Source organism: Rhincodon typus, chromosome 3, assembly GCF_021869965.1.
Source record: "Rhincodon typus isolate 14 chromosome 3, sRhiTyp1.1, whole genome shotgun sequence".
Classification (NCBI taxonomy): Eukaryota; Metazoa; Chordata; class Chondrichthyes; order Orectolobiformes; family Rhincodontidae; genus Rhincodon; species Rhincodon typus.
In genome coordinates this window covers 13681988-13695977 of record NC_063334.1, presented here as the reverse complement: position 1 = coordinate 13695977, position 13990 = coordinate 13681988, and the positions used below count along the sequence as shown (strand labels likewise).

Below are 13990 nucleotides of genomic sequence, written 5' to 3'. Positions count from 1 at the left end.
GTGGGATTGCTATCCATAGATATTTATTTTCTCATCAACCTGTTCAGAGATGTTATGGCACACCTCTGGGGCAGGAGGGCTTGAACATGGGTCTCCTGGCTCAGAGGTTGAGACACTATCTCTTCACCTCATGACCCCTTGTTGTTACCCATACTCTTATCTTCCGCATTTAAAAATTTCAACCTACCTCCATTGAAAATCCAGTTCCCAAATATCCATGTAGTAATCACTCCTTATTGACACAAGAACTTCCAGGTATTGATTCTAAGTTGCCTTTTGCAAATTTGAAACTAACTGTGCCCCCAATCCTTGTACCACAATATGGTTTTGTTTTTAGCGGATTTACGTTTCTGCACCATCCCTCCTGAAACAACCTCTCTGTTACATTTCATCAAAGCTGAGAAGTTCAGGCTTCATAGATTCTCCACAGTGTGCAAACAGACCACTCGGTCCACACCAACCCTCCAAAGAGCATCCCATCCAGACCCACCCCCCTACCCTGTATTTTCCATGACTAATGCACCTAACCTACATATCCCTGGACACTGTGGGCAATTTGCTATGGTCAAACCACCTACTTTGCACTGTGGGAGAAAATCAGAGCACCCGGAGGAAACCTATGTACTAAGACACAGGGAGAATGTGGAAACTCTACACAGTCACCCAAAGGTGGGATCGAACCCAGGTCCCTGGCACTGTGAGGCAGCAGTGCTAACCACTGAGCCACCGTGATGCCCAGTTAGAACCCTTACAGCATGGAAGCAGGCTATTCAGCTCACCGAGTCTGCAGTGAACCTACTAAGAGCATCCCACCCACACCCACTCCCCCTACTCTATAACCCCACATTTACCATGGGTATTCTGCCCATGCCTGCACATCCCTGGATACTATGGGCAATTTAGCATGGCTAATACACTTACCCTGCACATCTTTGGACTGTGGGAGGAAACCGGAGCATCCGGAGGAAATCCATGCAGACATAGGGAGAATGTGCAAACTGCACACAGACAGTTAGAAATGATGGAATAGAATCATAGAATCCCTACAGTGTGGAAACAGGCCAACTGCCCCAACAAGTCAACAGCATGCCTCTGAAGAACATCCCACCCAGACCCAATCCCTTCCCCTTTCCCTGTAATCCAGCATTTCCCAAGGCTAATCCACCAAATTTACGCACCCCTGGACACTACGCGCTATGAGGTGGCAGTGCTAACCAGTCAGCTACTGTGCCACAGGTTATTTTGTTAATTTCTTAAATTTGTTTTCCTCTGATGTTAGGAGGGGCATTAGTTTCATGACTTGTATCTGGTGCATTGAAAACCTGACTGCTTTTCTTCAAGAGGTAGACATTAAATTGAAGATGTGAAGTGACTTGTGCATTATATGATTTGAACAGGTTTTCCTTTGACTTGCATTGTACATTTTGGCGATAAAGTTGCTATATTTGCTTTGCATCATGTATTAAGTCTCTAGTGATTAAATTTGTTGCGTGTTGAATTTACTTTAAACTCTTAGATCTTTTTAAATTTCTTCCATAGCTATTTCACACCATTCATGTCGCCAATTCTTTTGTGCCAAATTCAATACTTTATGCTTGCTCATATTAAGTTTCATCTACCATTGTTCAACCCAATAAGTATTAGGAAGCAACTCCAAACTTTGTGCTCTCTGCGGGAAGCCTTTCTAAAAAGAAACATCTATAAGACATTTGCCCGTTTTGATGTGTGCATTCAACCTCTGTTTGAGGCCTAAGCAGTGGGTCTCCTTTCGTGTAGTATTTTGATGAAATTGAAGAACTCTCACCTGGTCATGAAAAGATTGTAAATTCAAACCTTACTGCAGAGACCTGGGAACTAAATAAAGCTGATGCTCCAGCGAGTTGAGTTGCCTGCGAAGCTAATGGAATGGGCGGTAGGATATAGCTTGTGCCTTGCAGGTACTAGCGGGATGGCTGTGGCCCCTGTACAGAAACCATTTGTCCGACCTCAGAGGAAGAGAGTTTAGGGCCTCAGAGGAAGCATCAGAAAGGTTGGTCCATTCAGGCTGCTCACCAGCTCAGATACCAAGGCCTCAGTGGGAACATCATGTTCAGATGGTTTGGGAGCACAAGCTCACTGTGATAGCTCTGTAGCTGCCCATGGAGGGAACACCAAGTGCATTTGTTCTTGAGGTTGTCCAGAGACCGGACACCTACTCAGCCCCAGGCAGAGGAGGGCCCTGTGGTGCCAGCAATCAGGGCTTTGTCTGCATGCACAGGGAGGAAAAGGAATAACAGGCAAGGGTGTAGAAGGGAATGGCTGTCCTAGCCCAGAGGCTGCTGGACCATAGCTACACTACGGGGACGAAGCTGGGGACGAAGCTGGGCCCAGCGTGTGATCACCTGGCTGTGTCCACAGGCAGGTTGGTGGCCGGAACCGCGTCCAGGGTCAGCTTGATACGCACATACATCTGCACTCCATTAACCCAGCCATTCGTCACCACATGTGAAGGCATAACGAGAGGGGAATGAGGAACCTAGCATTCCTGGTCTGTAGTCCCCAAACCACACAAATAGGTTCCTGACTATCGCTGGCTGGGCCCAGCATTTCTTGCCCCTCCCTCGTTGCTCTTGAGAAGGTGGTGGTGAATTGCCTTCATGAACTGCTGCAGTCCATGAACTGTAGCTTGACCCACAATGCCCTTAGATGGTGTTGAACATTGTGCGATCATCAACAGACATCCCCATATCTGAATGAGTGAAAGGTCATTGAAGATGGTTGGACCTAGGACACTACCCTGAGGAACTCCTGCAGAGATGTCCTGGAGCTGAGATGACAAACCTCCCACAACCACAACCATCTTCCTACGTGCCAATTAGACTCACTTGTTTACTTGCAGTGGGTGGTAGGATAGGAAGCTACATATTAATGAGGCAAGGAGTCCAGCTAATAGTCATTAACAAGCAATATTCTCCCTTAATCGACAACTTGGTAGAATCTTGTCTTGACACCCAGAACTTAGTTAAGAGATGCAATGAGTTATTCCCTATGTTGACATAAGCCTCATTGAATATCTTGTATGATCCTGCCACATTTCCTACTATATCCCACAACAGTCATGTCTCCATAAAATTCTCCCTGAAAAACCAACACAAAACTTGCTCACTGCCTGCATTGGGAACAGCTCCCATGGGAAATGCGCATCAGAAACCTCTGCCCATTTTAAATGTTGTAACGTCTCAAATTCAAATACTTTAGGATGTCAGAGCTACTCACTGTTTGTTTGCAGAAGGATATTGATTTAAGTTTATAGCTGATCATAAGAAAATTCAGTAAGAGAACACAGCCATCATAGTATGAATGGGGTTGTGCTCAAATGGAAATGCCAAGTATCTCGTGAGAAAAACAAATGAAGACTATTTAAAATACAAAAATATCACAACCTAATCTCAATGGATCTGAATTTCCTGAGTATAAATCTGCCAGTTGATCACCACTGTAGTTGTTTGATTCAATAAGCATTGCTAACATTTAAGTATGGGTTTGTTCACCCATCCGTCAAATCAGATACATTTCCCATGTTTCCATTCTGCTTTAAAGAAACATTGCTGGTATTAGGAGGATTGTGCCATTGCAGGTGAGAGAGAGAGAGACTGAGAGATGGTGTGATGTGGCACATCCATCTTGTAGTGTCCTCTCAACAAATTAAAAGTTTAAAATTTTACAACTGGTCACAGCCGCTGAAACATCGTTGTGCTGGGGGAGAGGGAGTCCTGCATCAACAGCTGTGGCCAGGTAGGCGAAGGGGTCGGAGGTGCAAGGACTTTGGTGTTTTCCTGGAGCTATGAACCCCAGTCTGTCGTTGAGGTGGAGGTGGGGGCCCCCTAAGGCAGCTGCTATGCTCCTGACACCACAGGAGGAGGAGGACCCACAGAGCAGCAGGGAAGTTCCAGTCACCTCCTGATGAACAGCCTTAATTAGCACCATAATGACCTTAACAATCTCCCCATTGGTACATCTGACTGGCAGCTCGAAATTCCACACCCATACACCTCAGTTTCTATTCCACTAATCTGGAATAGATTTCAAAACTACTGTTTATTCAAACTGCAATTTATTTAACCATTGACAATTGTTGCTACTTTTATATATTTGAAACCATCTTTTTAGGAATGCCACAAACCCCAACGGCTTCTGAAAGTACCCTGCCAAATAATGCAATGTGGTAATTTTGTGGGAGGATATTGAAAAGTTTAGTAAAAGCATGTGCAAATGATTGCCAAACATACATATTCTATCGTTAAATTTTTGCATTACTATTACGTTATTGGTAACATTTCACTGCTGATATATAATGGGAGATGTCAAAATAATGGCTGCTCAGTTTGGTAGAGAAAAACATAAATCTACATGTGTACAATGAAATGTTTGCATTGGGTGCTTTAGGCTTGTCACTGTGTCATGTTATCCCATGCAGAACTTTATGTTTAGGCAATTAATTACAGACACAGATTGGTTTTAGTGAGTTTCACACAAACCTCAAGTTCTCCCAGTTAAAAAGTAAAGACATGATCCTTTCTCAAGATATTTTCATGTTCATATCTGTTTTCCAATTTTGCTGAAAACCTAGAGGAGGGGATATAGTAACTGGCTAAAAATCTGAAATCATGTCATTACATTACAAATGTACTATATAACTGCCATATAAAATCATTTGTTGTACAAATAGTGCATATGATGTTGAACAATGGAATGACTAATTGACTGATCTCATTCTCACTAAAAATCTTGTAACTTATTTGATATCCTCATTGGTGTCATAAACTGTGTGTTTAATTATTCCCTTTTGTGTCCTCAATTTAAACAGTATTTCCTGGAAAAACTATTAAATTCTAGAAATTGCAAGATAAAACATCAGTGAAAGCTAATTTTAAAATGTTCTCTTGATTTCTTCCTATTTTGTCCCCAAATTGCTTGTAAATCCCACTACTGCTTCCTTCCCTGTGCTTATTTCTTCTAATCAGACAAGTTAAATTGCATGTCCGCAAAGCCAGGTTCCGAACCTGTCACAAAAACAGAAATTGCTGGAGAAACTCAGCAGGTCTGGCTACATCTGTGGGGAGAAAGCAGAGTTAATGTTTCGAGTCCAGTGACTCTTCGACAGAATGTGTGTTGTGCTGGAATGATATTTCCATTTCCTGTACAAATTACTACAACTTAATTTGACTGATAATTTTGAATTGGTGCGAAAGTTTCAATTTGTGTTTCTGGATTCGGACAAATAAAACTAATTCAAGTTTCTATTCCACTAATCTGGAAGAGATTTCAAAACTACTATTTATTCAAACTGCAATTTATTTAACCATTGACAATTTTTGCTGCTTTTATATATTTGAAACCATCTTTTTAGGAATGCCGCAAAAGCAGCAAAGCGCTAAGTGATGTGAAAATAATGGGCTATAACCTGTAAAAAGGTAATATGCATTCTGCATACAATCCACACAATTCAGCAATACAGTGCCACAAAAGGCAGTTTTGAAAAAAAAAGTTTCTCAGGGACCTAATAAAGTTTTACTGCTGACTGGGGGAGTTGCATGTTGCATTAGGTAATGGTTCTGAAAGAGTTAATGTCAAAGTTGCATTAGCTCCACTTATTCTGCTGACATCTCACAGTCTGTGGGTGCAGAAACTAAGTTCTACACTAGTCTTTGCAGGGAGCAAATGTGATCTATGCTGCTCCTAAAAGTCCTAATTCATGATTCCTGAGTGGCAATGTAGTTGTACTTACCGCTATCGTGCAATAAATTATCTCGTTAACTAAGAACAGTGCCTTTTCTGTAAAGACACTCATGTGGTTTATCTTCTGCCACTGATCATTAGTCAAAGTACAGATAAGCCAGGGTCGGCAAACAGGAGACTGGAAGAACAAAGCAAGCCAGGCAGCATCTGGAGGAAAAGAGGAGTGAATGTTTCGGGTATTACCAATCCTTACTCTGAAACAGGTATTGGCAGAGATGGCAGGTGCCATGAGATGCCGTAGTGGCAATCAGGGTAATACCACAATACACATGTTAGATTTAATCTGATTCTTGCACTGAAAGACATGGTTTTGTGTGTAGAGAGTTGAGAATTACCATCTCACATATACTTTACGTAGAAATATCAGCCTGTCAAAAATAAGGACAAAAGTACACAGGAGGTCCTTGACTTACAAATATTTGATTTATGAATCATGGTACTTAAGAACGCAATCCCATACATGCTGTGTCATTTTAAAGATCCGACATACAGGCATTTCCTGTGCTTATGAATGGCTGTTTTATACTGTCCTGCATTGATTTCTAACAGACATGCAAATTGACTTGAGAGCGGACTCACAAAACCTGTTCACAATCCAAGGACTGCCTGTAGTTCAAATTAAAATGTATATTTTTCACTTTGTAGCATCCTGAGATGTATATTCTTGATGTTGCACTTAAATGCCTACATGGAACTGCGAGTCGTTGCATTGAGATACAGTATTTCAAACGATTTGTTGAAAAAAACTTGACAGTCTGTCAGTTAACAATCCGTTTCAAGAACATTTTCTTCAGTGAACATTTCCCCACCTCATGTTTCTTTTTTTTTAACTCAGTAACGTACTTTGATGCTTCTTATGTAAAGTTGATGCTTTATTCTTCATTCAATTTTTTTTCGTTTTGTCTACAGTTAAGATCCAGCAATGAGCCAGACCAGGAAATGCTGAATGACTGTCTTACTATTCAACCATTGCAGCCTGCAGCATCACCACAAGATGCTGTAGATGGTACAATGGGTCGATCGCCTGGACCTCCTCATGACGTGTATTCAGGTAAGCTTCTCAAACTTCCAAATTAGTTTGGATGAATTACACTTTAATATTGTTGCTTATTTTGTCCTTTGTTTCATGTAATGTATTTTAATGGTTATTAAAAATGAAAGCAAATTATATTAGAGGTCATATAACTGGCAAACCAGATAATGCAAAGGTATAGATGCACTTCTCCGAACATTCACATTCACCGCAAACAAAATCACAAAAAGAAGTGTGCATTATCATTTGCAGTTACAAGTTATCCTGTGCATGTGGTTAAAAAAACTTATAATTCAATGTGTTAATTCCAGCCAGTCCCACAACCATCGGAGTCTGCATCCTTTCTCTAGCAGATGATTGGCAACTCAGAGTTTCTGCACATGTATTTCCTCTCTCAGCAGATGCGCTGTCATGGCAGGATCTGTTCTACCTAAAATAGTCTCATCTCTGATGAAAGCTTCATTCAGTTGTCTAAAATCAAAGATATCGACTAGATGTGTCAGTCACAACACAGATCCAGCTTCGCAAAGTTCTGATGTTGAACACATACTTTTGATATAATGTTAATAGAGAGTTCAAAATGTGTCTTCATTCCTTTTGCAATATTTCCAGTCTGGCTTTTCTGGTCATCAGTGAGATCAAGGATACAATAAACCTTGTATCACTCTTTCCCAGCACTGATGATAGAGTTGTAACTCCTATTTGTTCTGGCTTCTCAAACAAACTTATAGCTACTTTACTGTACTGGTTCCCTAACAGCTCTGAAAATCTACACAATGTCTGACATCATGTTTCACGTATCGTGCTTTGAACGGTTACTACTTCTAAAGGGAAAGCAAGTTACAGCACATATGACTATGGGATTCCTGAGCATACAATATAAAAATGCACATCTCCAAGCACATTAATACAAATTTGGGAAATGAAACTGATTAAAGCAATAATTTCAGGGAACACTCAGTAAATGTTATTCACTGGTAGTGAAGCTAGATAGCTTCCAGTGGCACTGCTGAGATGTGAACATTTAGCCATTTAATTGGCTGGCTACTCTTGAGGGTGAGACTTTCTCCTTGATGAAATGGAATCAGGCAATTATTGGCCAAGCAACCATAAAATGGGCTGCTGAGGTGAGCAAACCAAGTGCAGGCTGGAGTACCACCAGCCTTTACAAAGCATGTAATTTGTCCATGCAAGTTGCTTAGTTCAAATACTTAATGTGCAGAGATCATAGATCATAGAATCCCTACAGTGTGGAAACAGGCCCTTCGGCCCAACAAGTCCACACCAACCCCTGGAGCATCCCACCCAGACAGTACTGTAGGTCTCTCAATCGTCAGAGGGAACAAATATGTAGAGAGGTCTCAGATATATGAAAGAATGATAAGGTTGTAATGGTCGGTGATTTTAATTTTCTAAACATTGACAGGGACTGCCATCATGAGAAAGGTTTGGATGGTGAATAGTTTGTTTAATGTGTTCAAGAACATGTTCTTTATCAATAAGTCAATGCTCCTCCGAAAGAGAGAGAGAAAACTTTGACATCTCTTGGGTAATAAGGCAGTGGCAGTACAGGAACACTTTGGGTCTGGTGATAATAATTCTGTCAGTCTTAAAATAGTTATGGAAAAGGATAAGCCTTCCATAAAAGTTAAACATTTTTAATAGGATTAAGTCAAATTTTAACAGCATGAGAAAAGAACTTTCAAAAATTGTTTGGAGTCGACTGCGGGTAAAGGAACATCTGATAAGTGAGAGGCTTTCAAAAGTGTGATAATGAAAGTTCAGAGTCATTATGCTCCTGTTAGAATGAAAGATAGAATTGGAGAACAATGAATGAAGAAGATCATAGAATCCCTACAGTGTGGAAACAGGCCCTGTGGCCCAACAAGTCCACACCAACCCTCAAAGCATCCCACCATCACCCACCTCATCTACACATCCCTGAACACTACAGGCAACTTAGTATGGCCAATCCACCTAGCCAGCAGATCTTTGGACTGTGGGAGGAAACCAGAGCACCCGGAGGAAACCCACACAGACACAGGGAGAATGTGCAAACTCCACACAGAGAGTCGCCCAAGGGTCGAATCAAACCCGGGTCCCTGGTGCTGTGAGGTAGCAGTGCTAACCACTGAGCCACCGTGCTGAGATGTTTTTCTAACTCATCAGGTTTTCAGTTCTCTCCCATTTTTGGCTCTGAGAATAGCCCTACTTTATATTTCTTTCATTTGGCAGGCAGCAGAACGTTCTACATTCTTCATTTGGCCTGGTTTGTTGTTGAGGATCTCATTACAGTACAGGACTTGCATTTCCCTCTGACTTCTCATGTGTCTATATTGCATTATTACTGAACCTTCCAGGCAGTAACTAAATTACAAAGAAAGAAAAGAAAGATTAGTACAAACTTACTATGCATGGCATTTGCTCAGTATGCATAGAGTGATACACAAGAGCTCAGTCGTATGTTTCAACTATTGGATAGCACTCTATATATTGCAATCTTTCTGTCAACGCAGGACACACAAAAAAGCAAAAAGTAAACAAAATGTCTTACCGTTTGGTGCTCCTCTCGCCCCAATTCCTCATCTCTCTACTAAAAACAAGAAATGCTGGAAATCACAGCAAGTCATACAGCATCCATGGAGAGAGAACAAGCTAACGTTTCAAGTCTAGATGACTTAATCAGAGCTGAAGTAGTGTGGAGGGAGCAGCATTTGTGAGGGTGCTGACAGTGGACATTAAGTGTCCAGAATGTGAGAACCATTTAGCTTTACTTGTTGCATTCTCTGTTAAGATGTCATCTCTCCCCTCCCCCATCTCCACTGGGACCATCTGTTCTTCCCAGTCTGGCAGGTAGACACACCATTGTTCTGCCATTGTCACATTCTGATCACTTAATCTGAACTATCAACACCCTTTCTCCTCCAGCACTCCACCCCCACACTAGCATACATGCTGCCCCCTTCCACAATTCACGGCAGCTCTGATGAAGAGTCATCTAGACTCGAAATGTTAGCTTGCTTTCTCTCCACAGATGCTGCCTGACCTGCTGTGATCTCCAGCATATTTTGTTTTCAGTACAGATTCCACGATCTGCAGTAATTTTCTCCTGATCTCTCTCGTTACTCTGGCAATTTTTAACTGCTTCCCAACCAAGACCTACCTGTTAGAATAGCTCTTGAGGCTTGGTGATGTTTGATCAGCAGATTTATAGCCGGATTTTGGTATGTGTTCTTCTCCTGTTATAAAATAAAGATCTAAATTCGCAGCTTGCAATAGGTTGACGGTTGAGTAAGTGTTGCAGAAATTCTCACTGTCCACTGAACCAATGATCACTGTTAATCATACGCTGCACTTTGACTGCCAGTGCCCAATGACAAGGATCCTTAAATGGTTTCCTGTTCATCTGCAAATTAATGGAAAGAAACCTTACAAATGTTGTTGATGACCACAGGGTGGCCAGTCCAGCTCTTGTGCTTTGCCTATAACACCTTATTCCATCTTGTGATGTTGAAAATAAGGAATATTGTAATTGGAGAAAACAAAGACTGCAAATGCTAGAGTCAGAGACAATACAGTGTGGAACTGGAGGAACTCAGAAGGCCAGGCAGCATCAGAAGAGCAGGAAAGTTCACTTTTCAGGTCAGGACCCTTCTTCAGAAAATGGAGTGTGTTGAGATATCAATAACTTGACAGACTGCACTTTGATATGGTATTAATTTGGGTACAGCAGTGTATCGTTAGGTAGAAAAACAGAAGTTGCTGGAAAAGCTCAGCAGGTCGAGCAGCTTCTGTGAAGAAAAAATCAGAGTTAACGTTTCGGGTCCAGTGATCCTTCCCCAGTTCTGAGGAGGGTCACCAGACCCAAAACATTAACTCTGACTTTTCTTCACAGATGCTGCCAGACCTACTGAGCTTTTCCAGCAACTTCTGTTTTTGTTCTTGATTTACAGCATCTGCAGTTCTTTCGGTTTTTATATCCTTAGATTGAAAGATTTGTTTTAGCCTTTGATGCAATGTGGACATTGCTTATTTGTTTCTCATCTCTAACTGCCCCTTGATTAATGGCTCAAAAGGCGGTTAAGAGTCAACCAATTTCTAAACTTATGTAGGTCAGAGCAAGTAATGTTATCCCTCCCTGATCATCTCATCTGGTGCTATGCACCATTCTTTCTGCCACTTTGTTCTGGTCAATTAGCCAACTATCACATTCTGCCAGTATTGTGTTGGAAGGAGGAGGGCAGGTTTCCCTCCCTCATCAGTGAACCCTGATAGATTTTCATAGCAATTGTCACGATCACCATCTCTTAGACTAGCTTTCAACGCCAAACTTTAAAAATTGAATTTAAATTCCAAGAGCTGCTGTGGTGGAACCAATAGTTGAAACTCAACTCCCATCAGGACTGGGTGTCTGGATTGCTCATTCCATGACATTATCACTATCGTTTCCACAGATCATTGGCATTGTGGAAGCACGTTACAGTTCCCATCTACGTTAAGAATCTTGGAAAGATATATTTTTAGCTTCCTAACAATATTGAAAGCAATCTATTGATTTATTTATGTTTCCACCCAGTATAGAACATGCTGAAAATATGTGAAACGTTAAAACAAATAGAATCATTGTGGAAACAGCACAAAAACACAGTTTGGCATTCATGCACAATTTTAATAGAAAGGACTTGTATCCAATATTATAAGAGAAATGTGCCTCGGTATAGCAATCATTAGCATCGTTGTTTGTTTTATGAGCAAAGGCTAAACAGTTTGGGACTCTACTCACTGGTATGTAGAAGAATGAGAGGTGATCTCATTGAAACATATAGGATTCTTAGGGGCCGCACAGGGTAAATGCTGAGGATGCTTCCCCTCGCAGGAGAGTCTAGGTCCAGACGGCACAGTCCCAGAATAAAGGGGTGCCAATTTAAGACTGAGATGAGGAGGAATTTCTTCTCTCCAAGGGTTGTGAGCCTTTGGAAGCTCTTGCCCCAGAGAGCTGTGAGGGCAGAGTCCCCATGTATATTTAAAATGCTTAATCAGCCGTGGAATCAAGGGTTACAAGGAAGAGGCAGGAAAATGGATGTGAAGAATGTTGGATCAGCCAGATCCAAATGAATGGTGGAGCAGGCTTGAGGGGCTGAATGGCCTACTCTTATTCCTATTTCTTATAGTCTTTGTGGTCTTATCATATTTAGTGATATATGCATGATAAGGGACCACTCAAAAAATGTAAGTGTGCTTACCCAGGTAGACTATTTCAACAGAAATATCAATGGTGTATGTTTTCATTGAAAATTAGGTTATGTTAGTAACCGCAATATTGTGGATATAAATGGATATGTATGTGAAGCCTGAATCTGGTCAAAAATGCCTACTTCATGTTGCATGAGTGATAGTTTCAGGGACGTTTGATTAATTCATTCTGGGGAGGCAATTCAAAGCAACTGTCTCTCCAGATCCTCCCTCTATCCCACCCCAGCAAAGTGTCTCAGTTTCCAGGCTCCATTCCTAATGGTCAGTTCAGGTACCTGGTGGGCAGTGAGCTGAAGAACAAAAATGAGCTGCAGCATCCTACTTGGACAACCTTCTCCAGATTCCTGGTTTGCAGCCTCCCTTGTGCAAACATGTGCCCCGTTCCCTCCCTGCCTGCCAATGGGAGCTTTGAGTTAAAACTGAGAATTCTCCATCCAGTCAAAGGTGACACAGAAAACTGCAGTAATTCTTCTCATCTGCCAGAACAAGGCTGCGCAACATTCATCATAAATTGTAAACCAATGTATAATGAGCATGTTTCCAATTTCATTATCAACAACCAACTGAGAAACTTCCCCATTTTATCCTTAAAGTACAACTTCAGAAAAATGGCCAAGTACAGCTAACCGTGACATTTTCGAGTTAGAACCCCTACAGTGTGGAAGCAGGCCATTCAGTTCACCCAGTCCGCACTGACCCTTCAAAGGGCATCCCACCCACACCCACTCCCCCTACTCTATAACCCAACATTTACCATGGCTACTCTGCCCATGCCTGCACATCCCTGAACACTACAGGCAATTTAGCCTGGCCAATCCACGTAACCTGCACATCTTTGGACTGTGTGAGGAAACTGGAGCATCCGGAGGAAACCCGTGCAGGCACGGGGAGAATGTGCAAACTCCACGCAGAGGGGAATCAAACCCAGTTCCCTGGTGATGTGAGGTAGCAGTGCTAATCACTGAGCCACCATCCCACAGTTTCTGAATGTGAAGTATTTACAGCCTTTACAAATTCTAGGTTGCTATTTTGATTCTAGAGTGGATTTTACCAGTTTCAAAATCTCCCCACTCCTGGCCTCATCCCACGTCCAACCCTCCCTCCCATCCCCTCCTCCTTGACCTGACACAACCTGTCCATCTTCTTTCCCACCTATCTGCCCCTCTCACCTCACTGACCAATCCCCACCACTGCCTACCTGCACTCACCTATCACCATCCCACCTACCTTCCCCAGCCCGACCCCTCCTCTCTCTGTTTATTGCTGAGCTCCATTGCCCCTCCCCACTTCTGAAGAAGGGTCCCAACCCGAAACATCAACTTTCCTGCTCTGATGCTGTCTGGCCTGCTGAGTTCCTCCAGCTCCACACTATGTTATCTCCGACTTCAGCATCGGCAGTTCTTACTATCCCCAGTGGTGTGTTTATGTTTGTTTTTGATGATTCACATTTATGACTTTGAGAAAAGAAATAGTTAACTCGCCAAGTTATGTATCTCCATTAGCTTTCCAAGAAAAATTGGTGGAGACTGCAAAATAGATCATGTCTCACTCTCTCATTTTGCAGAGTGGCAAATGGAAAGGATTTTAGGATCGAACAGAATTGATTTAAAAATACAAGCTTAAAGCTGACAATATACAAAATACACTATACAAGAAAATGAACATGATGATAATGAGAAAATGAATTTCATTATCACATATTTATTGGAGTTGAATCAACCACAATATTATGAAAGAATTAGATTACCACTGAAATAGAAAAGTATAAAGACTTGAAGAAAGGACAAGGATGAGAGAAATTGCTCCAATAGGGAGGTACTACAGGGATATTAGACTGAATGGCCTACTTGTTTAATTGTAGGGACTTCCTGTCGAGAACCAAAAGTAAGTTAACAGTAAGAGACAACAAGGTGCAGGGCTGGATGA

At 41.9% G+C, this 13990-nt stretch overlaps 1 protein-coding gene across 1 annotated transcript in view; it reads left to right on the top strand.

Annotated features, from left to right (window-relative positions):
* glis3 (GLIS family zinc finger 3) overlaps positions 1–13990 on the top strand; it is a 505011-nt gene that overhangs the window by 379867 nt on the left and 111154 nt on the right. The window contains exon 6 of the mRNA XM_048619931.1: positions 6688–6829. Coding sequence (XP_048475888.1) covers positions 6688–6829 — 142 coding nt within the window. The remainder of the gene's footprint in view (positions 1–6687; positions 6830–13990) is intronic.